The following is a 22,918-nucleotide window of genomic DNA, read 5'->3' as shown; positions in this document are numbered from 1 at the left end:
GGAAAGGCTTGGGGAGGTTGTGTATCATGTGCCTCCTCCCATCCTCTCCCTGCCTAACACTTGACCTGGGCAATCTCCACTCCCTTTATTGTTGCTGTCTCTGGAGAATTCCTGGGGGTGAGGGGGTGGAGACCCTCTCCTTTTCCATGTAGACCTTTGATTCCAGAACTTCAGAGCTGACTGACTGGCACAATGCCAGACACTGATGGCAAGGGGAGTGAGATGTAAGGAGTGAGGATCTAAACTATGGTGAATTATAAGGCTAAAAGTGGAAAAGGGAAATTGACCAGATAGCTGCCCCACAAGGAGACTGAGTCCAATAGGAGTTCAGAGCATGCATCAAGCCTTTACTCTATCCAACAATCCAGAGCAAAAAGTTCTTTCTTTTTTGTTCCTCAAACCCCAGATTTCCAAGACTGGAAGGAGGGAGCTTACTGATGTAAGAGACCCCTCCTGAAAAAAACAGATGAAGGTACCTGAAGCCAATTTAACCTATTAACCCACCTGCCACCTGCCCAGTATAAGTGTGGTACAGTGGGAAGGGGAGACTTGGCTAGTGCAGGGAAATTCTGCCCATCTGCACAGAGAAGGTGCAGCCCAGCAAGCCAAGAATGTGGGGACAGTTGCAGCCATGCCTCTACCAGATTTCTCTTCTTTTTCCTTTGTGGTGGAACTGGTGAATGAGGAGTAACTGAGGATGGACCTAAAGGAACTTGGTTCCTTGGAGAAGTGGGAATTATCCCAAGGTTTTCTCCTGTAATCTAAATAAATATTAAATAGCCTTTCCCCAAAAAAGACCTTTACCTATTGGATTAGGGTACTAACTATCAAGGAGAAACTGAGACAGGCTTCCCCTCTCACAAGTGTCACTGCAGCCATGAGCTCCAAAGGAGCCAGCCCAGACCCAGCCTACTGTACTACTGAGTGCTAATCTGAAACAGAACACTCAGTAAAGAGGGATTGGCTAAGGAGCTCTGAGAAGGGGTGTTGCCACTACCTTGCTCAGGGCTTAAATAGGGGTTCAGGCGAGCATTCGAGATTCTCCAGAGAAGGGCTCTCTTGTGGATTCTCTGAACTGCACCATGACGCAGACCCTCAAGTTCACCTCCAGAGTGTTCCATCGCCACCGCTGGGCTTCTGAGTTGGGTGCCTCCGAAGGCTCGGACTCAATGCCCCGGAGCTTGGCGGACATGCCCGGCCCCTCCATGCCTAGCTTCCTGGCTGAACTTTTCTGCAAAGGGGGACTGTCTAGACTACACGAATTGCAGGTAGGAAGGAAGGACCTCCTATTCCTGGGACTAAGCTGGACGAACTGGCTTTGATAACGCCAGCAAAGGCAGACTAATCCAGAGCATAGGACAATTGGTGAGAATGGATGCCCATAAATTATAGAAAAGATTCGCTGGGATTGGGGTCGGGGTAGGTGGTTCGACTGGTGGGGAATCAAGGGGTTGCACTCAGAGCCTTTTCTCGGTACAAACGTCTCCAAGACCCTGTACATCTAAGATAAGAACGCCAGAAAAGGAAGCTCTGGGGACTCTCCGTGCGCATTTGGCTGTAAAACTACGCGTTCTTTTTCATTCGTTGGGGACTTATTCTGAGAAAGACAGTTGGGGGTCGGGGGAGCTTTAGGGATTTGTCTTCCTTGGTTTTGCCCAGATGACCAAAAAGAGCCCTGAAGGTTTTTGTGTATTACACAAAGTCCCTCCGTGTTGCTGACCACAAACTTTCGAGGCGGTAGAGAAGAATTCAAAGCATTGGGCCCATATGCCAGTTGGGCACTCGAGAAGCTCGTGGGTCCTAAGCCTAGTCAAGTGCCTTGGTGTTGGCACAAGCCAAACTCAGGGCTCGTCCAGGGTATCCTAGTTGCTGCGTGGGTTCTTCCAGGTGCAGGGCGCTGCGCGCTTCGGCCCGGTGTGGCTGGCCAGATTCGGGACTATGCGCACAGTGTATGTGGCCGCCCCTGCACTCGTTGAGCAGCTGCTGAGACAGGAGGGTCCTCTGCCAGAGCGTTGCAGCTTCTCATCCTGGGCGGAGCACCGTCGCCGCCACCAACGAGCTTGTGGACTACTTACCGCGTGAGTCCTCTCTGCCCCCAAAGCTCATACTCCTTAGAAACCAGAACCAGGGAACCGAGGTAACAGGTGAAAAACGCGAGGGTACCAGAATCTGGATAGAACATAAGATTTTTTTGCTCAGGTTACCCGGGAATTCATTCCCCTCCCGGGGGGCCGTGGGGGGAGGGGCGGGAAATGAGTAAAGAAGGAAGGAACATAGAAGATGGGCACAGGGAGGGGCAGCTTTCTGAACCTGGAAGAAGGAGACCCAATACTTCACTTGGCCACCCCAGTTGAGCCATCTTCAGATACCCCCACCTCCCTGAAAAGCCCTCTCTCCGCACTCCTGCAGGGAAGGCGAAGAATGGCAGAAGCTCCGTAGTCTTCTGGCCCCGCTCCTCCTCCGGCCTCAAGCGGCTGCGGGCTATGCCGAAACCCTGGACAAAGTGGTCGGTGATCTTGTGCGACTACTAAGGCGCCAGCGGGGACGTGGCACCGGGCCGCCCACCCTGGTTCGGGATGTGGCGGGAGAGTTTTACAAGTTTGGACTGGAGGGTGAGTCCCAAAACAGAAATAGGGGTAGGCGTGGGAGGCACCCCGGCCCCTCTCCTGGTGCCCTTATAGCTCCCCCTCCCGGCCAGGCATAGCCGCAGTGCTGCTGGGTTCGCGCCTGGGCTGCCTGGAGGCTGAAGTGCCCTCGGATACCGAGACTTTCATCCGCGCTGTAGGCTCAGTGTTTGTGTCCACGCTGTTAACCATGGCGATGCCCAACTGGCTGCATCGCCTAGTGCCAGGACCTTGGGCACGCCTCTGCCGAGACTGGGACCAGATGTTTGCGTTTGGTAAGGCACAGAAAAGTGTTGGGAATAGGGAAAAGCACAAGTTCCCAGGGGTAGTGAGGCATCAGCGTGTCTTCTCCCCATGTAGCCCAGCTGCATGTGGAGCAGCGAGAGGCCGAGGAGGTAATGAACCACGGAAACTCTGAAAAGGGCATGCCAACTGGGGCACATCTGACCCACTTCCTTTTCCGGGAGAAAGTGTCTGCCCAGTCCATCCTGGGGAATGTGACCGAGCTGCTACTGGCTGGAGTGGACACGGTGAGGTTCTCCCTCTAGGCCTTAAGACCCACTTCCGGAATTTATCCTCCCCAGTCTCCGGGCCAATTTTCTGCTTCAGGGGACCCCCCTATTACCACGTAGGGGCTCAACTAATCCCTTGATTTAGCACCTCCTTGGCCTCAGACTGCTTCATATTCTGCCCCCTCTGCTGGATCCCATGCCTAACTCCTAAGCTGCTCTCTCCTGCCCCTTCAGGTGTCCAACACACTCTCCTGGGCTCTATATGAGCTCTCCCGGCACCCAGAAGTCCAGAGAGCACTCCATTCTGAGATCACAACTGCCCTGGGCCCAGGCTCCAGTGCCCACCCGCAAGCCACTGCTCTGTCCCAGCTGCCCCTGCTCAAGGCTGTGCTCAAGGAAGTACTAAGGTGAGGGGAGAGGAGATGAAGAACTAGAGGAAAGACTGAGGAAGCAGGGAGGGAGAGGGCAGAAAAATGGTATTCTATGGCTAGCCAGAAACGGGTTTGGAAGTTGGAGGCAATGAGAAAGAGGCTATCTCCCCTGGCCTCATCTCGCTGCCCCTATCTTTTGCTTTGCAACCTAGACTGTACCCCGTAGTACCTGGAAATTCCCGCGTCCCAGACAAACACATTCGTGTGGGTGATTATATTATCCCCCCAAATGTAAGTATAGCCTATGGAGCCCTCTGGCTGAGCCATTCCTTACTATCTTGGACCCCAGTCCTGTCCCTAAACATTCCTCATATGCCTTCAAACCCTTCCTTTGACCTGAATTCCTCTCTAGGGTACAGTGGGGCAGCAGAGAAATCATTCCAAAAGTAGCCCCAGAAAACTTCCCAGTCAACAAGAAACTTGACTTTGACCCAGTCCGTAGATTTTCTTTTTCATAACAGCACCCCCCACCCCAAGTCTTTGCTTCTGAGTCCAAACTGACACAGTTGATTCCTTCCCCCACCAGACACTGGTCTCTCTGTGTCACTATGCTACTTCAAGGGATCCTGCACAGTTCCCAGAGCCGAACTCTTTTTGTCCAGCTCGCTGGCTGGGGGAGGGCCCAGCCCCCCACCCATTTGCATCTCTTCCCTTTGGCTTTGGCAAGCGCAGCTGCATGGGGAGACGCTTGGCTGAACTTGAGCTGCAAATGGCTTTGGCCCAGGTAAGTGGTAGAGACCTTCTATCCCCAACCTGAGAAACCTAAACCCTCTAAACTGTGAGCTCTCATCATCTGTAAGCACAGGAAAACATGGAAGACCTGACAGACCTAATCCTTGAAAATATGACAATCCCATTATAGGTCTGAAGTGTAAGCAAGGATATTTGGACTATCATTTTCCCTTCTATAATCCCTTACCCTCACTGACCAAGAAGGTCCTACTGGCCATAGGTGCCACCCCACCCATTCTCTCACTAATAAAGCCCTTTGCCAATTAATTCCACCATTATAGATCCCCCCAATGGTGATAGCCCTCTTCTTCCCTTTCCAGATCTTGACCCATTTTGAGGTGCTGCCTGAGCCAGGTGCTCCTCCAGTCAGACCCATGACCCGAACTGTGCTGGTGCCTGAGAGAAGCATTAACCTACAGTTTGTGGACAGATAGTCCTTGGAAAGAGACACTCATCAACAAATTTCTCTCATCATAGGGCTTTTTTTGGGCAGAAGACCAAGAGACACACCAGCTCGAGAACAAGGCCTGACTTAGTTGAATATAATGACCATAGCAAAGTGCAAGAGCTGCCTCATGCCTCAAGAGCTGACCCATGCACTTGGCCTATCTCAATAGGTCCTGAGAAAACCATGATCTCTCCATTTGCTCTTTTCCTGGTCATATACAAATCCTTTAGGGCCAACTCAGATTTTAACAGGTAATGCTGGGTGGCCTGAGGGAGGATTCAACTAACTGCTCTTTTGGTGCTTCCACAGTGCTCACTGATGCTGCTGCCTAAGCATTTCTCACAACACGAGCAAAGTAATTGTGCATCTGCTCTGCACCTGGTTGGTCTCCCTCTAAATATGTGAACTCTTCAAAAGGCAGGGATGAGGCTTTATTTGGTCTAAATATTCTGTATCAGGGCCTATCTAACTGGGCAACAACATACACATTCTCAGATTAAAACTGGACCATGTAGCACAAAGGATAAACAACTAACAACTTCCTTACCAGGCTATGTCTACCCCCCTTCCTTCTTTCATCTTGCCCCAAGAAGATGAATCTGTGCTAGCCTGGTTTATGATTAAAAAAAAAAAAAAATTCTAGGCTCTCTGGTCACTTTTTTTTTTTTTGAAACAGCATCTTACTATGCTGCCCAGGCAGGCCTTGAACTCATGATCCTCCTGCCTCAGCCTCACAGGTATTACAGGTGTGCACTACCATGCCCAGCCTCTCTGGTCATCACTTAATTCCCAGGCAGAGGTATCTTTGGGCTGGCCTTGTTTTCTTTTTTATATTGAAATTTTTTAATATTCTTGGGTTTTTTGTGTGTATATATGATTTTTTTCTTTTTTCTTTTTTTTTGGTGGTGCTGGGGATTTTTGGGGGGATGCAGGGCCTTGTGCATGCAAGGCAAGCACTCTACCAACTGAGCTATATTCCCAGCCCCATATTCTTAGGTTTTGGAATAAAAAAATCCAAATGTTTTAACCTTGACTTTTTGTCTTACTTTACTCTTACTCCCACTTCCTGCCAAGACCCTAACCCCCATCTCCTGCCTTGGATTCTTACATCTTGGGAGTGACTGCCATAATAATGGGAGGTCTGGGTGCCTGGAAGAGTGGTTTGCGACCCAAAGCCAGACTTGTTTCTGTCTGTAGTGAGAACAGCCAAGTCTAGTCTTGCTTCATGTGAGAGATTAAGGGGGTGGTGGTGAAAAGTAATTGTAGGAGATGAGTCGGAAATGGGTTGGGGAGCTAGGGATTTGCAGAGATGGGCAGAGGCAGCTGACTCTGGTCAGAGAAGTCTTTTGGAATTTGATCTGCCAGAATTGAAGGATATCCTAGAATGGCTACTCTGCCTTCTCCAGAAAAAAGTTACACGATAATTTCCTTCAGAGAAAGAAGGTCACAGGAAGGAAAGTGTGGAATCTGACAGCATAAAAATTTAGGGTGAGGGTGGTCAGAAGCCCCAGGGCACTGCGGTAGGAGCACTGGGGTGGGCAAAGGAAGCTTCTGTTTCTGAGTCAGCACTCTGGCCCAGAGAGGCTGGACACAGTACTTCCCTTGTAATGTATACATGTTAACTCATCTTCCATTCAGATAAATCTCTCAACACCCTATGCATCTCCCTCTGCATCCCAGATTACCCTCCCTTGTCAGGGCTTGCCCCTTCCTCCTGTCCCCCACCCCCCGCCACTGATTCCAGTTAGCAGGGTGTTGGTAGAGATTTCATTTCACATGTCTTTTTTCTCTGTCCTACCTCTCTCCCATCTTAGACATGGCTCCCTGACCACGGAAACTCCATTAACCATAAGACCTTCTGTGGAGGGAACAATGTGAGATCTACAGAGGGGCACGGCATGCCCAATATCGTGTGCAGACACCCAAGAGACACCTCACTAAACACAATCTCCACTTATATTCCCCTATCACCAAGCTCAACTTGAACTTAAAATGAACTGATTTTTAGCAGATTTGAACTATAAGGGAGAATAAAGCCCAGCCTACTATTGGGCCTTTTGCCCTGGAATCAGTGATAAGACTCCTACCCACCCATACTCCTTCACTGGTAAGAAAGAATGCCCACTTGAAGAGGGTTCATGAAGAAGTGTTCATGACCCTTTTCCTGGACAAGGATCTCTTTAAATTTAAAAAAAAAAAAAAAAAAAAAAAAGAGGGAAGGAGAGGATACCACATTGACTTGGTCCCAACCCCTATCCACAGACCTCCACCGGTGCTGAAGTACTGTCACTGGGCCTGGCTATAGGGCCCAGAATGGAAATGGAGATTGTGTGAGCATGTCTGTGTTCTTGGATGTGTCTAAGCTTCTACATGGCTCAGGCTCTGCACAGAAGTTCCATGTATGCCTTACCTACCTGAGCCCTACTGGCCAGTATGGGTATTAGTAGTCACTCTGATATGCTATCTCCCATCTGGCCCCTACCAGCTCTTCTGTGAATGGTCAATGTATAAAGTTTGGCCCTTCATTCCCCCAGGTGGAGTTGTAGAGGGATATGTCCCTGGGGAAAGCTTCCCACTGGGAAGATGGAGGGCTCAGCCTCAGTACTCTCTCTGTTCTGATCTCCTCAGAACTTGGAAGTGATATGCTTCCACACTGAGGTGAATCAGACCCCAATTCAGCTTTAATTCCTATACTCCCAAGTGTGTCTGGATCCCAGCACCATGGACAGCACCCAGGACCCCCTTCTGGAAAGAGGATCAAGGTTTCCTGCCCAAGGATATGTGGGCCTTTAGAAAAGATTTTTCTCCAGAACACCCCCAGTGAGGAGGAAGAACAGAAACTTCCCTAAGAGAAGGATCAATAATAAGAAAGGTCTCTGGATCTGACTTTAGCAATGTAAGAAGGAATTATTTTAATATTGATGAATGGTTTACTTAAAAGACACCATCATTCATATAATACACAGCCCCCAGGCCTCAGGAGAAAGGGATCAGGCTTTAGACTGACCCATTTTCTTTTTTTCTTTTTTCTCTTTCTTTTCTTTTTTCAGTGCTGGGAATGGAACCCAAGGCCTTGTGCATGCTAGGCAAGTGCTCTACCACTCAGCTATACCCCCTCTGGCCCACATCTCAACCAGTCCTTCCCAAACTTTTCTTTAAAAACAGCAGCCCTCTCTATGCTTCTGCCTCCAAGCACAATACTTTCCACTTAATACTACTAACTGGGCACACCAGGATCAGACCTGTGACCCTGAACTCTCATAAAAATAGCTTAGGTTGGGGACAGAGACTCCTAATATTGAGGGACTCCTTCCATGAGTCCATATTCGCTTCATACCACTTTTCTGGAGAAGCATAGTACCTGGGAAGAATAAAATTCAGATGACCTCCAGAGCAAGATGGACATCTCCAACCTTTCCCCATCCACCAGGCTCTAATGTTCAGAGGGTCTGAGGAGTTCTCAGGCGAGTGCTCTATCCCTGAGTACATCCCTGGCCCAAAGAGTTCTCATTCTTACAGATAACCACCATCCTTCACATTTTCAGTGTCTATTACCCCTCATATTTCCATATCTATTATATCGTTCAAAACAAAATTCCAAGGTTCTGTGCAACTCCTGATGAAAAACACATTGGAATTTTTGAAATACCAGTTACTAGTTGAAATAAATGAACCATCAACTAGTCTAGAAATGTTTATGCCACTAGTGATTTTCTTTGCAATGGCATCCAACCTGTCCCTCATTTATCCTCATTCCAACTCTATGAGGTAGACAGGAAAACTCTAGAGATTTTTTTCCTAAATCACACAACTCAAAGGTGGCAGGTCTACCCTCCTTAGATGCCTTTGAGCACTGCCATCTAGCAGCCAAAGTGACTTCTTTTCTAGCAAGCGGGAGTCACAACTCAGAACCCACTGCTGCATTTGGGATTTGCAACCTGTGCAGAGAAGCCTCCCAGCCCTCCAGAAAACCTCCCAGCCCTCCAGAAAACCCCCAGATGAGAAAGGAGTCTCCACGTGCATATAAATGATTCTTTATGCCCTTCCCCCATGCAATGGGGGATGGAGCAGGGGGAAGTCCCCCGCCCTCATGCAGGGAACGGGAGGTCAATGTATACTAGTCTTATTGCCAGATGCCCTATGGCCATGGGATGGGGAATGGGGGTCTACAACCCCTTTCTTCTGGCATTGGTCCCCCTTTGCCAAGTCCCCATGATGGAGCTAGAGGGGGCGGGGGGCTGGAGGCCCTAGGAGCTGAGGTAAAGACGGTTCTTTCCAGGGAAGAAAAGCTGCTCTCCCCACCTGCCCACTGACCATCTCAGGATGAGTATGAGCTGTCAGTGGTGGCTACAATGTCATCCAGGTGTCTCTACTCAATGGGTAGTAGAGAACAGACAATGTCTCCAGCCTGAGGCTGCCCACAGAGATCCTCAGTGGTGGGGGCCACTGCCCCAAACACCTTGTCCAGGTGGTACCTCCAGCAGCCATGAGAGCTCATGTCTGGCTGATGCATTGACTTAAGATCCCTGCTCCTGGAATCCAGATCAGACGGTGGTGACCCTCATGACAACTTCTCGGCCAGAATGGGAGCTGGAACGGGCATCTGGTGGCCGCAGCTGTCCAAGGAGGTGCAGGATTGTATAACCACAGCGCTGAGGCAAGAGCGTCCGCATGCGCTGGGCAGCTGGGGGACGGCTGGTAGCCCCAGTGGGGGGGGCCCGTCCGTGAGGTCCTGGGGCCTGGTTTCCCTGCCGTCCCTCCCCCTGCGTCTCCTCCTATGTCTTTTGTCTTGTCATAATTCAGGACCTTCCACTGCTGGTTCACAGCCTGCCAGCGCTTGAAGATTCGGTAGACAGAAGAGCCTTCATGGACGATGAGGCCTGAGCAAGAAGGATAAGAAATCTGGGATCAACTGCTGTTGAGATTGAGGCCAAAGGTCCTTAAACACACATTACTGAGTGAGAAGATATAGCTGCAAAGAATCCTGAAGAAGCAGGTAAGGGAGGGATATCAGAATACCTCTAAGGACTTCCATAGCAGAAAACAAAACCATGAAACTGAGGGGATGGACAGGGAAGTTAAGGGGGTGAGTAAAAGGAAGATGCTAAGCACATAAGGGAGAGAGAGGTGCCCTCACCTATGCAGACAACATCCATGAATCCGTACATGCCGTAACAGATCTGAAAGAGCAGATCTTGCCGCTGCCACTTGGCTGAAGGGCTGAGTGAGGACCAGATGAGCCAGGAGATGCTGGCGACGAGGAAGAGCGAGCCCAGAACTATGGCTGCAATCTGAACTTTCTCGATGACCGTCAGGGAGATGGCCTGCCACTGTGTAGGAGAAAAGACTCCAAATGGTCACAGAAAGGGACAGAGGACTGGGTAATGGGCAACCCTGAAGAGGAGGAGGCTCCAGGAGCCTTCCCATATCATTTACACAGGATTAACACCTGTCTTCCCAGTGCCGTGATCAAACCTAAAATGTGATACTTGTCTGATATTATTTGTCTGTCTTAGAAAAGCAGAATCAGGCAAGTGCCATAAAGCCAAAACATGTAGATATGAATTCCAAACTTAACTCCATCCCTTACTGGTTGAGTAATCTTAGGTAAGTTTTTAAATCCCTCTGTGCATCAGTGTTCTCATCTGTAAAATGGGGGAAATAATGTATGTAACTAATAGGATTATTATGAACATTAAAAGAGTTAAAGAGTTGATTTCACCAAAGCTTGCTACACAGAAAACACTGCATTTGATATCATCATGATCATCATCATCAACAATATTCTCATCTTTTCCTTTTCTGTTGTCCCAGTGTCTAAACAGGGCCTGGGATCCAAGGGGCACCCAATAAATGTCTTTGCAAATAAATAAATAAAGGAAGGAAGGATTTACAGACAGGAAACTTCCAAAATGGGGAGGGGTGTCTTTGGAAAATGAGTAAATGAGATAAAATAGGCTCCCTGGGGGGGGGGGGGGCTCTGATCCCTATAGCAGAAAGGCCCTCAGTCTGAGTCCACTCTTTGCACCCACCTGTAATGGGTTCTTGGTGCTGATCGCCAGGACCTGGTACTTGAAGTAGCAGAGTTCACAGCTCCAGGAGCCCCTCTCACTAATCCAGCGGATGAGGCAGGGCTGATGAGTGCAGCGCACGGAGCCGTCGCAGCGGCAGGGGCTGAGGAGCTCCCCCTGGAGGAAGTGTGAGGAAAGGCCCTGTCAGTCATCACCATCCCATTTCGTTCTGCCGTGCTCCTGGTGAGGGAAACCTCTTTAGGGCAGTCATTCTCTTAAACTCTGACCTGTACTTGGGAGGTAGCTCATGTTAGAGCGCTTGCCTAGTATGTGCGAGGCTCTGGGTTTGATCCCCAAAACCGGAAAGAAAAAAAAAGACAAAAACCCTCAGGTCTTTCACCCAACCCTGACAAGAGGTTAAGGCAGCAGCAGAAAAGAAGGAAGTTAGAGCTCAAGAAAAACTTCCCATACCAAAAGGATGCGAGATGGGGCTTGGGGGGAATACTGGGCCTTTTTTTCCCTAGAACTTGGAAAAGGTACTTTTTAATACCTCTGAGAGAGAAGGCTTGCCCCTAGGATGTGGAGGGAGAGGAGGGTGAGAGCTTCTGAACCATGGCTTCATTCCCCCATCCCATCATTGTAAAGTACAGTATTTCATAGATCTGATGGGGACTAGAATGGATTACTAGTCTGTTTCCACATATTAAAAAAGGGGGGAAATCTTGGAGGTGGGAGTGAAGCATGTTCCCCTTTAGTCAAGGAATCATTTCTCACTACACAGAGACACCCTCTGGCACCATCCCGGGACAACTTTGCCCATAAAATGTAACAAAGGCGGCTCTTTGGAATGAGATGGAAAGTTGCAGAATATGAAGTGAAAAGTGCCCCAGCGGGAGAAATAGTGAGGCAGGGTTCTGGCTGGGTCCCTCCCGTCAAGATGGGTACGGGTGCATTCTCCCTTCTGTCCATTTCTGAGAGAATAGGTCCCCTCAGTCAATGGCGATACTGGCTAAGGGGAGCAGGAGACAATGCTGTCCCCATTAATGGGTGAGAGGAATCATGAGCCCTCTCAGGAAAAAGCCCCACCTCTTCCTAAGGACCCCCGACACCCCAACCCCAAAACACGCTCCAGGAATCTCCTGCCGGCTGCCCCACCTCACCCCATTCCCACCCGGGTCCTGGGTCCCGCCCAGTCTCCTCAAGCCCCGCCCCTTGATCGCGGTCTCTGTAGACAGCCCAGGTGCGCGCCCCCACCCCTCCCTGCCCAGCCAGGTGCCCAGGCCTGACCTGCTCTGGGCCCTGGAAGCAGATCCGGCACTGAGGGGTTCGGAGCCCGCTGTCCAGGCTGCTGCTGAGCGACAGGGCATCCAGCGCGCCCGGGGGCGGTGGCGGCGGCGCGGGCGGTGGCGGGGGTCCAGTTCGCGGCTCCTTGTCCCCGGCCAGGCCCCGGGCCCGCGGCTCCGACCCGTAGTACTCCTCCTCGTCGCCGTCGCCGTCCCGGGTGGAGCAGCCGGCAAAAGGCGCCCAGCCGCAGCCGCCTCCCCCGCCCCCCCGGGGCTGCGGCTCGGCCCGGGGCCGCCCCCCGCCCGTCAGCACCAGCAGCTTCAGCTCGTTCAGGAACATGCGGAGCCGAGACTTGAGCATCGTCCGGGCTCCGGGGGGCGGGGGGCGGCGTGCAAGGGGGGTTTTTGGGCGGCGGGGGGAAGGGAAGGGACAAGGCCGGGAAGGGGGCGCGCGCTGGAGAGCCGAGCCGGGCTGGGGTCTTCGGGGCCTGCAAACACCGTTCACTGCTGACACCACCCGGGCTCCGGGACTCGCGAGGATGAGAGGGCTGGTGGCCCAGGGGTGGCGGGGTGGACAACCATGGCCGGGGCAGGGGGCGGGGAGGGGGGCTCAGGGTGCCGCGCCCCGCGGGTCCGGGTCCGGAGCGGGCCGGGCCCCCGGGGTTACGCGCCCGGGTCCTCCTGCGGCGGGGCCGCCCCCCATCGCCGTCCTCCGGGCCCCAGTCCCGCTCCGGCTCCCGGATCCGGCTCGGCTCGGCCCGTGCGCTCGGCGGTGGCAAATGGCGGCTCCTTCCGGCGGCGGCGGCGGCGGCGGAGACCCCCCCGGAGCGGCGGGCGGGCGGGGCGGGCGGGGCGGGAGCCGGGGAGCCGGTGAGGGATGGAGGGAGGGGCGGGGAAGGGGAGAGGAGGAGAAGGGGCCGCGGCTGCGCATCCCCGCCCTGCCCTACACGAGCAGGTGTCCCCAGGGGCGGGGCAAGCGTGCGAGCCCCGGGAGGGTGGAGGGAGGGGAGTGGCCGAAGAAGGGGAGTGTGCACTTGGGTAGGAGAATAGATGTGTGTATGGGAGTGGGTGTGTGTGTGCGCGAGAGAGAATGTAAGAGAAGGTAAGTGGTCAAAGGATGCAGGTGTACCAGGGGAGAGGTTTATGCGAAATGCGAGTGTGCAAAGAGCTGAGCAAGGGATTGACTCAAGCAATAGACACTCTTACACAAAAGACTGAAAAGTGTGCTGGGCATTGGACTGTAAAAGAGAGGTGTGTGTATAAGGAGTAGAATCGGATTGTGTCAGAGAAGCGTTTCATTGTAACGCGTGAGGGAGGTGACTGAGCAAGACAAATAGGAGTGCCAAAGGGATGGTAGTATTTTTCCTGGTACCCTCTTGCCTTCACCTCCACTACACTAAAGGCGCCCCCTCCCCCCACACATACACACACACACACACACACACACACACACACACACACACACATACTTAGCTCTTTGATTTTATGGGGGTCTAGAGCCTGAGAACCACTTCTACCCAATCGTTCTTTCTTTTTTCTTTTCTTTCTTTTACTTTTTCTTTTCTTTTTTTTTTTTTTTTTTTTTCTGTCTTACACTTAAAATCCTCCCTCTCATCCCTTTTGCAAAGCTGAGGGAAAAGAGATTTCAGGGGAGCCCACTGGGTCAAACATGCTGGGAAAAAATTAATTAGTAAAAGAGTAATTAACAGGAGAAGGGAGGAGATGGAGCCAGGGACAGACTGCCAAATTAAGGCTCCCAACAGAAAGTGACAGATAAGAGGCAATGTTTTTATGAAGTATTCAGATGTTTTGGATGGACAAATAAATGAATCAGGAAAAGGAGGCTGAGAATCAGACAGATATAGAGGATAGCTTTTGTTTTAGAGACAGTAAGCAGCAGTAGTCTGAGAGGGAAGGGAAGGCTGAAATGGGAACTAATATAGGAAGGGAGTTTAAAAAATCACATTTATCTTAGTCTTCCAGAAGCCATACAAACCAACCAGCCCTAGCAAGGTAGCCAATAAAATAGTCACCTCTCCAGCCCAGGCATGGAGGTGTTTGTTGTTGTTTTGTGTTTTTGTTTGTTTTTGTGGTTTGAACCCAAGGGCACATTACCACTGAGCTACATTCACAGTCGTGTGTGTGTGTGTGTGTGTGTGTGTGTGTGTGTGTATTTTCTTTTGAGACAGGGTCTAAGTTGACCAGGCTAGCCTCAAACTTGCCATCCTCCTACTCAGCATTGTGGCAAACCCCTGTAATACCACTGTGGAGGTTTTACTTTGGAGTGTCCTAGGTGCCCTTGCTAGCAAGGACCCAGAACTACAAGAATCAGATGGAAAAAAAGGGGGGGGGGGATCTACTTACATGTCTTCCATTTTACCCTGAATCATGATTTCTATTCATATGAACTCTTACATTCTTAGCCAGATAGTTAGGGAAATTACAAATTAGGATAAAAGAAGTGGCAAGCGGTAATAAAATGAGGGTGCAGCTCAGTGGTAGAGCATATGCTTACCATTCACTATGCCTTGGATTCAATTCCCCAGCACCCATCCCCCAATTTTTTTTTGCTAGTACTGAGGATTGGACAGGGCCTTGCACATGCTAAGCAAGTGCTCTACCACTGAGGTACATCCCCAGCCCACCAAAATGTTATTTTTTACATGGCTTCAGATTTTAGACAAATTCCCACAAAAGGGATAGTGACCCTTACTCCCATACCTCCAAAGGGCTGGGAGGTAATAAAGTTGGAACCAATAGCACAAGAGAAGTCAGAGAAATCTACCTCTATCTAGGTGTCTGTAGACTGAAGCCTTTTGAAAACAACTACTACTTCTGGGCATGGATAAAGGCTAAGAAAGCTGTACTGAAAGAAGAGAGGGAAGCACAATGAGCTCAATGAGTAGTCATGAGGTTTGCAGAGGGGCCCAAGTCATTTCACATAGTGTAGTCGTGTGTGGGGAGAGTGACTTCCTTTCGCATGCTCACCTCTACATCTACCTGTCTATATACGACACACGCATCACAGAATCGCAGAATCTCAGAGCCGAAAAGAACTTTTAAGGTCAAATATTCCTGTCTCCTACTCATCAATAACTTCTCCGCCAAAATGACATCTGGTCTCAAACGCTTTAAAACCCTCAGGGAAATTTGGAAGCTGGGAAGAGGGGAGGGCATTACCTTGCCACTCTTCCCGTTAGATTGTTGTATTACCTTCTGTCCATTTTTAAATCCTACTTTGGTCCTCACGTGGGAATTGTCTACTCTATTTCATAAGATCACACTATTGGCTATACATCTTTACAGCCTTATCACTACTTCGGAGGGCTAGTGACTGAGATGCCAAAACCTAACCAAAACAAAAACACCACCTACAAATTAGAAGCAAGCACTTAGCAAAATTTTGTTGAATGAATGAGTGAAACAAAGACACAAATGAGAATATGTTTTCCCATGGCGGTGGAGCGAAAAGATGACAGCACCACCTCTGGTACTCTCACCCTCACCCTGACTACAACCTGGCCACCAAAACGGAAGAGACTGAGAGACATGCAAGGGACTGGAGATGCGCTGGGATTCGGCCTTCAGCCGGGAGTCGAAAGCTGGGTGGCCCAGGTTGCCATGGCATCGCCTTCCGCTCCACCCTCCCTCGCCCCCAAGCGCCCCCCCTCCGCAGCCCGGGTTTGGCAGTCAGTCACATGTCTCGCTGCGTAACCACACCTCTGCTCCTAAGAGCAATGTCAAGCGGTCACGTGTGATAGCAACAGATCACGTGGCTGCTATCGCCCCTCGGCCCCCTTCCCTCACCGCCCTCCTTTCAGTCAGAGGCTCCGACTGCCCCTCTGCGCATGGGTAGTGGTCACGTGTCCCGAACGTCCGGCGTTCGTCCCTCCCTCCCCGTTTCCGCGCGCCTATTTGGCAGCTGGTCACATGGTGAGGGTGGGGGTGAGGGGGCCTCTCTAGCCTGCGGCCTGTGTCTATGGTCCCGCCCGTAACGTCCAGCTGCCCTGGACCGTGCTCAAGTGTATGGCGCCAAAGGAACCGGCTCCGGGGTCCCGATAACGGGCCTGTCCCCTCAGCTCTCGGCCTGGTGTGAAGTAAGTGCAGCCCTTTCCCAGGAATGGGTGCCAGTCCCCGCCCCCCAGGGCTTCCCATGCGTGCGCCAGGCGGGCTGGTTATGGAAGGGTCGCCCAAGGGCGGGAAGTGGGGCCTTTGTGGTGGTGGGAAGGTGGGGTGTAAAATCTTCGATGCTAGATGGGCCATGTGTGATCTCTTTTGTGCACGGCACGATGGCCCCAAAGGAAAACAGGCAATTTTTTTCTTTCAGAGCTTCTTGTGGCTAGAGGGGTTGCTAGTGGAGTCATTGTGTTTCCTGAGCGCGGCCCCTGGAAGGTTGGGAAGGGAATGGGATGCTGATGATGGTGTCTCTGTGGGAATCGCTTTGTTAATGCACTCTCATACCATCCTATCTTTGGAAGGAAATTTTGGTGGTAGAAGTCTCTGTGATTATAGGGTCTTCCCTGATCTGAGAATGGCTACCTCACGATATGAACCAGTGGCGGAAATTGGTGTCGGTGCCTACGGGACGGTGTACAAAGCCCGTGATCCCCACAGTGGCCACTTTGTGGCCCTCAAGAGTGTGAGAGTCCCCAATGGAGGAGGAGCTGGAGGGGGCCTTCCCATCAGCACAGTTCGTGAGGTGGCCTTACTGAGGCGCCTAGAGGCTTTTGAACATCCCAATGTTGTCCGGTGAGAAGGTGGAAGGGTGGGAGTGGGGAGTAATGGGTAAAGATAATCTATAAGTGGGATGTGTGCTTTGAAAAGGAGTGGACAACCTGAGAAAATATGGGAAACTGTATCAGAACAAAGGAGATTGAACAGTATGTGACCATTTATTCTGGCCAGGCTGATGGATGTTTGTGCCACTTCCCGGACTGACCGGGAAATCAAGGTGACCCTAGTGTTTGAGCATGTTGACCAAGACCTAAGGACTTATCTGGACAAGGCACCGCCACCTGGCTTGCCAACTGAGACCATCAAAGTGAGTACTATGGGTAGAACTTGAAATGTGGATTGGGATCTATGTAATAGAGCTTGGGATTTCAGGTATGGTGCCTGTTTCCAGTAAGTCTGTACCTCCTTCCAAACCAGGATCTGATGCGCCAGTTTCTAAGAGGCCTGGATTTTCTTCATGCCAATTGCATCGTTCATCGGGACCTGAAGCCAGAAAATATTCTGGTGACAAGTGGTGGTACAGTCAAGCTGGCTGACTTTGGCCTGGCCAGAATATACAGCTACCAGATGGCCCTTACACCTGTGGTCAGTAGAAAGATGAGAGCCCAAATGGGTTTTGCTTGGTGGTAGGAGAGTGATTGCCTATAGTATTTGAGAAGTCCTGTGCTTCATGTCTTCAGTCAAATAACTGTGATTCATGATAACTGGGAGTGCCCTCACCCATTCCTGTTCCCTTTAGGTTGTTACACTCTGGTATCGTGCTCCTGAAGTTCTTCTGCAGTCTACATATGCAACCCCTGTGGACATGTGGAGCGTTGGCTGTATCTTTGCAGAGATGTTTCGTCGGAAGTATGGGACCCAAAAGCCCTAAACCATCTTGAATTCTTCAGACCTTTTATTCATCAGCCATTATCTATCCATGTTCTTATTTCCCCACTGGTGCTAGGCATCAAACCTAGTGCCTTGTGCATGCTTGGCAAGCAGTATCACTGAGCTATATCCCCAGCCCAATATGCCCTTTGTTTTACTTCAGTATTACCTTATCTATAATCAGAGACACTGAAATTTCTTATAGTTAGTAATTTAGTATCACTGTTCTCCATACTCATTATATCACTTAGCATTAGTCACTCCAGTACTGCCTTTGAAAATGACCACTACCTTGTATGTTTTTTCACCTCAGGCCTCTCTTCTGTGGAAACTCTGAAGCTGACCAGTTGGGCAAAATCTTTGAGTAAGTGTCCAACAAGGGGGAAAAGGATTTCCCATTTTGAGTCCTGTTTCTGCTGAGCTTTCAATGGCAACAGGCTCCTCCCCTGAGGAACTGGAGAAGGTCCTGACCAGAGTTCCCCTGTCCCCACAGCCTGATCGGGCTGCCTCCAGAGGATGACTGGCCCCGAGATGTATCTCTACCCCGAGGAGCCTTTCCCCCCAGAGGACCTCGCCCGGTGCAGTCAGTGGTGCCTGAGATGGAAGAGTCTGGAGCTCAGTTGCTCCTGGTACTAGGAACAGGCATGGGGTGGGATTGGGATGAGAAATGTGGTAGTAGGAAAGAGCCCAGATCATTGTAGTTCATGAGACCTGGTGGGTGAGTAGGTGGGCTGCAGTTATTACTGCTGTGATTGGCCAGAAAGGGACATAGAAGTAGCCCAACCCAGGGAAGTCGGAGGTGCAGGGTTTTCCCCCCATGGTTTTCTGACCTTTGCCTCTCCCTTTAGGAAATGCTGACTTTTAACCCACACAAGCGAATCTCTGCCTTCCGAGCCCTGCAGCACTCTTATCTACATAAGGAAGAGGATCCGGAGTGAGCACTGGAGTGGCTGCCACAGAAGGAAGAGATGCTGCCATTATCCGCCTTCTGGACATTTGAGTGGAGAGAACCCCATTGAGAAGGCGACCTCTGCCTTTCTCTCTGAGGCAGTGAAGACTCCCCCAACTTTTTACAGAGAATATTTTGCTGCCTTAATGACATTTTCCACCTACCCCTCCTTTTGAGGCTTATCCTCCTCCCCGCTCCCCATTTCTATACACTAAGGGGTCTATCTCTCCTCCCCCTCCCTACCTTGATATTTGGGGTCCTTTTTTATACAGGAAAACAAAACAAGACAAAGAAATATGATCTTTTTTTAATGTTTCTTTCTCTGATTGATTTTGCCATTAAGTGATTTGAAAAACCACTTGAAAGAAGGAACTTCCCTGCACAACCATAAAGACTCTTTCCTTAAGTTACACGGGGCCTCGGCAGTCTGTGGAGCCCTTTGGAGATTAAGGTGGCTTATGTTCACTAAGCTTTCTCAAACTGGGTCTTGCACATTACAAGGGTTCTTGGTTTTCTCCCTGGCTTTATCCAGTTTACTCTTGGAGCCAGGGCAAGGCATGTTGAGGTCATCCAGCATGTAGAAGAGTGAAAACGGGAAACAGCTATGAATGAATCCACCCCACATAATGCACTCCCAGGCTCTGTTTATATCCACTTGGGGAGACAGGGAGTTTTTTTTCCTTCCTTCTTTAATCTTGCTCCAGAATACATCAGGACATAAAGCCTAGCCATTCAATTAGTTTTAGGGGATGTGGCAAAGGGCCTTTCCTTTTTTTTAAACAAAAAGGGCTACAGACCCTCGGTTTTCCCAAAGGGAGGAATAAAAAGCTGAGAGAAAACAGGGAAAAGTCAGAAGGGTCCATAGTCTCATAGAAAGGCACTGGGGTTGGCTCGAGGATCCTTCTGATTCCGAAATCTCATTGCCAGCCAAACGCCAAGGATCTATGGGAATAAAAAAAGAGAAACACAAGGTAGTTTTGAAATTTGGGGGATATACTTACTAGAGAAAGTATATGTGAGGGAACTGGAGAATGTTACCTCTGTAAAGCTAAAGAATAATCCAACACCCCCTAGGATTTTCAGGGCTTCATCTGAATGCTTAAGAAACTTTTCTCCACACATCTGGCATGTGGAACTCCTGTTCTTGCAGATCTGAGGATAAAAAATGTGTTTACAGATAATTCAAAGCATTCAAATACCTATGGTGAATGTCCCTAGTATCTGACTAGTATCTTAAGAGACAGACATCCCACTTAGCTATGTCCCCAGCATCTACGTACATTTCTCGTGCCAGCAGAGCACCAATAAAAGCTGCTAGAGAGAGACAATGAGATTCCAATTAAATCAGCCAATTTGGGTGCTGTCTTTACCTAGGCTTTCCTCCCTGCTGTTCTCCCCCACCCACCAACTCACTGCATTGCAGGAGGGGTCATCTTGGTACAGGGTTGTGAGGTTGAACAAGCCACAACAGTCAAAACTTCTTTCCAGTTCATGCCTGGTGTTGTTGCTCATGACCCACCAAGAAGCATTGATGACATCTGTCTAGAGAATACAAGCAAAGGGAAGTTATCCCTATCCCCCTACATCCTGATCTTGGTTCAAGTGCTTCAATTTCCCTGTTCTAGCAAAAGAAGTCAACATCCTTCAGAAACGAAGGTGTGTCACATTAAAATGATAAATGTCTGATTTCTCAGGTCCTCCCTCTAGATCGCCCTTCATGGAGAATTAGCCATATTTCAGAGGAAGCACATGGCTCAAGTAGAAGTAATAGTCTTGGATGATTTAGGGGCACAGTTCAGATTAGGAGTCAGACCAGTATATTAGAGATGAAAATCCTACTTGGCAAGGTGGGAAAAGGCAAGCAAATACTTGAAAGGGCATTCCCTTACCTGTTTGCTTCGGTTAATAGCCAGACATGAGCAAGAGATTCCAAACTGGAAGATGAAGACCAAACCAAGGATGATCATGTACTGAGGAAGAGTTAATGGAATAAAGTAACCAGATTTTTTTTTAAAGGATCTTCATATATATATATATATATATATATATATTTTTTTTTTTTTTTTTAAATGTGGCGCCAAGGATTGAATCCAGTGCCTCATTCGTGCTAGATAAGCACTCTACAACTGAGTTACAACCCCTGCCCCAGTATCCAGATTCTTTCATGTTCCATTTAAAATAACCACCTGGTCTCGTGTTCATAGGAATTACACAATCATGTCAAGTTGAAAACATCAGCTTTTGCTGTTTTGCAGATTATGGTAAAGATTATGTAGGGCAAAGAGATGGCCCTACAATCCAAGTCCCACACCCTTTCTAACTTATTCCTAGACAACACAGATGTCCCAAGAGCCCAGGTACCCCTATCATTTCACATCAGGATACAAAGAATAGCAGGACTTGGTGGTGGTTGACAGCACCCACCAGTCCAGCAACTGCAATTAGGAGAAGGAAGACTCCCACAGCAATGACTCCTCCAATGATGTGGATGCTGGACACCAAACCCAGGCCCTTGCCCCAAGCAGCCACTCCAATGAGCAACAAGCCCACCAGCTATAGGAAACAAAGCAGGATACATCTCAAAGAATTCAGGAATGCAGCACGGTCAAAGGCTATCACAAAGGGACTTTGGCAAAATAGGACAATTCATTTGCGTGAATGGGGGCGGGCGGGGGGGGGGGGGAGGTGCTATAGGAACAGAATTCCTGGGTTCTCTTTCCAAAGTAGTCAGAATGACTGGGATGGGGGTAGGCAGACAAGGGAAGTAATATACACATTGAATCCTTAGCGCTGTCCACCACTTGTTTTGAAAGAGGCAGATTCACAGAAGTGAGGGATAGGACTTTATGCCCCCAGCCTTCATTTCTTTCCCTCCACCCTCAGTCAAGGCCCCTGATCGCCGGAAGTCTCTGCTCTTCCACAGGAATCCCCTCTTCGCCGGAAGTTCATAGGAATCTTCCCGGAACCCCCAATATACCCCTCTCCCCACCGGAAGTCCCCTAGAGATTCAACCCACTCGCCTTTCCGCCCCGAAGTTTCCCCCACTTCAAAAATCTCACCATGTAGACTACGTTGAGAGCGCACAGCGCATTCTTGGAGCAGGCAAAGCCTCCGCAAACCATCTCCCCAGCTCTGGGGACCCAAGTGGTCCCAAGGACTTAGGGGGAGGGTATTGGGGGACCGTCTTCAAGGACCCGGATAGCTTCTGTCTCTTTAAATCGAGGACAGCCAAACTAATTCTCTGCGCCTGCACAGACCCACCCCTATCGCTGGATTGGCGAAGCTCGAGGCTAATCCAGGACGTTGATGGCCTGAGTGCCAATCAATCTGCTTTACGTCACCGACCCACCTCCTAGCCCCTCCTTTAGTTTCTTCATTGGATGAAATTTACAACTGGAGGCCGGGTTTCTAGACAGTCTCATAGCCACCAGAACCTAAACTTCAAAGGCCCGGATTGAAAGCGGAGCTTTCTATAGTCTGGGTTAGAGAGGGCTGATCAGAGGTGGAAGGTTCTGGAGAAGCTCAGGTGAAGAGCAAGAAAGGGGGCTTCGAGAGCTGGACGAAAGGGGTCTTCCCCTCGAAGGAGAGCCTTTCCCCCGCCTCTTTCCCCTTGTCTTGCGGTGACCTCATGATGACACCATCGTCTTGTTATTGAGTCACACTGGGGAACGCCCAAAGGAGACAAATATTGGGTTATTTAGCCCGGCCACACAGGCCGCGGGTTGGGCATAGCACCATCCAGCAAATACTCACGTTCTGTGTCCACAGCACCCGCGTTCTGTTCCATATCCCTGACTAGCGGGGTGTGAATACGCAAGAAAGTCAACGTGAAAAACAGCGGCCTCAGGCCGGTGCTTTCCTGTGTGTGACAAAGCCACAGGTACATACACGGGTGTGCTGGGCGTCTTGCAAGCCTGATCCAGGGCTTGGGGAGGGCGAATATGAATAAATATGAGAGGATTCTCCACAGTTTCACTTGGGAGATGGGCACAATGGTTGGTCAATAACTGTCTATTATTGCATAAGTGCTTTGACACGCCTACACACGTTCCTTTTCATGGGGTGGGAAAGGCATAACCCCTTTCTGCCCCAGGAGAAAGGAGCAGTCTTAGTGGGAATGATTTGTGTGTATTTAGATTCTATGTTGCCTAAGCAATATAGTCTCACTGAGTCAGACTGCATGGGTTCCAACTTTGCTACTTACTAACCTTTGGCTAGGTACTTAAACTCTCCCTATTTCATCATCTGTAAAACATAACGATACACTTACTTTAACAACACACCTCTAAAAATTCTGGATTGTTGTGAGGATTAAATGAGTTAA

At 50.0% G+C, this 22,918-nt stretch overlaps 4 protein-coding genes across 8 annotated transcripts; 2 read left to right on the top strand and 2 right to left on the bottom strand.

The window, feature by feature from the left end:
- The first annotated feature begins 455 nt into the window (after positions 1–455).
- On the top strand, positions 456–9,027 carry CYP27B1 (cytochrome P450 family 27 subfamily B member 1). 4 transcript variants are annotated; one of them, XM_079139161.1, is made up of 9 exons: positions 766–1,268; positions 1,888–2,078; positions 2,410–2,612; positions 2,786–2,899; positions 2,985–3,154; positions 3,371–3,543; positions 3,720–3,798; positions 4,094–4,291; positions 4,620–9,027. In XM_079139161.1, exons 1-9 carry the CDS (start codon positions 1,083–1,085, stop codon positions 4,731–4,733), a joined length of 1,428 nt encoding a protein of 475 aa, XP_078995287.1. In that variant the 5' UTR covers positions 766–1,082; the 3' UTR covers positions 4,734–9,027. The 4 variants fall into 4 exon arrangements, with proteins under 4 accessions (XP_078995289.1, XP_078995288.1, XP_078995287.1 ...); XM_079139160.1 differs by having other exon boundaries at positions 767–1,268; positions 2,699–2,899; XM_079139162.1 differs by lacking the exon at positions 3,720–3,798 and having other exon boundaries at positions 730–1,268; positions 2,699–2,899.
- Positions 8,766–13,014, bottom strand: MARCHF9 (membrane associated ring-CH-type finger 9). Its single transcript, XM_079139164.1, is given in 5 exon segments — positions 8,766–9,462; positions 9,464–9,627; positions 9,885–10,077; positions 10,780–10,935; positions 12,046–13,014. Coding segments are annotated over 5 exon segments (1,041 nt in total). The 5' UTR covers positions 12,403–13,014; the 3' UTR covers positions 8,766–9,291.
- A 2,996-nt stretch (positions 13,015–16,010) lies between these two features.
- On the top strand, positions 16,011–18,909 carry CDK4 (cyclin dependent kinase 4). Of its 2 annotated transcripts, XM_079139148.1 has the most exons (8): positions 16,011–16,138; positions 16,554–16,790; positions 16,947–17,082; positions 17,193–17,360; positions 17,515–17,624; positions 17,959–18,009; positions 18,139–18,274; positions 18,494–18,909. In XM_079139148.1, the coding sequence occupies exons 2-8, from the start codon at positions 16,573–16,575 to the stop codon at positions 18,581–18,583; spliced, it is 909 nt and encodes a 302-aa protein (XP_078995274.1). In that variant the 5' UTR covers positions 16,011–16,138; positions 16,554–16,572; the 3' UTR covers positions 18,584–18,909. The 2 variants fall into 2 exon arrangements, with proteins under 2 accessions (XP_078995274.1, XP_078995275.1); XM_079139149.1 differs by lacking the exon at positions 16,011–16,138 and having other exon boundaries at positions 16,536–16,790.
- On the bottom strand, positions 18,884–21,868 carry TSPAN31 (tetraspanin 31). The gene is made up of 6 exons (XM_079139150.1): positions 21,654–21,868; positions 20,980–21,147; positions 20,484–20,564; positions 20,008–20,136; positions 19,633–19,746; positions 18,884–19,536 (listed from the first exon to the last, which is right to left on the bottom strand). Exons 1-6 carry the CDS (start codon positions 21,714–21,716, stop codon positions 19,462–19,464), a joined length of 630 nt encoding a protein of 209 aa, XP_078995276.1. The 5' UTR covers positions 21,717–21,868; the 3' UTR covers positions 18,884–19,461.
- Between the last annotated feature and the right edge of the window lie 1,050 nt (positions 21,869–22,918).

The sequence above is a fragment of the Sciurus vulgaris genome (assembly GCF_902686455.1).
Source record: "Sciurus vulgaris genome assembly, chromosome: 5".
NCBI lineage: Eukaryota > Metazoa > Chordata > Mammalia > Rodentia > Sciuridae > Sciurus > Sciurus vulgaris.
Note: the sequence above shows the minus strand (reverse complement) of the source record. Positions and strands in the feature narration are given on the sequence as shown.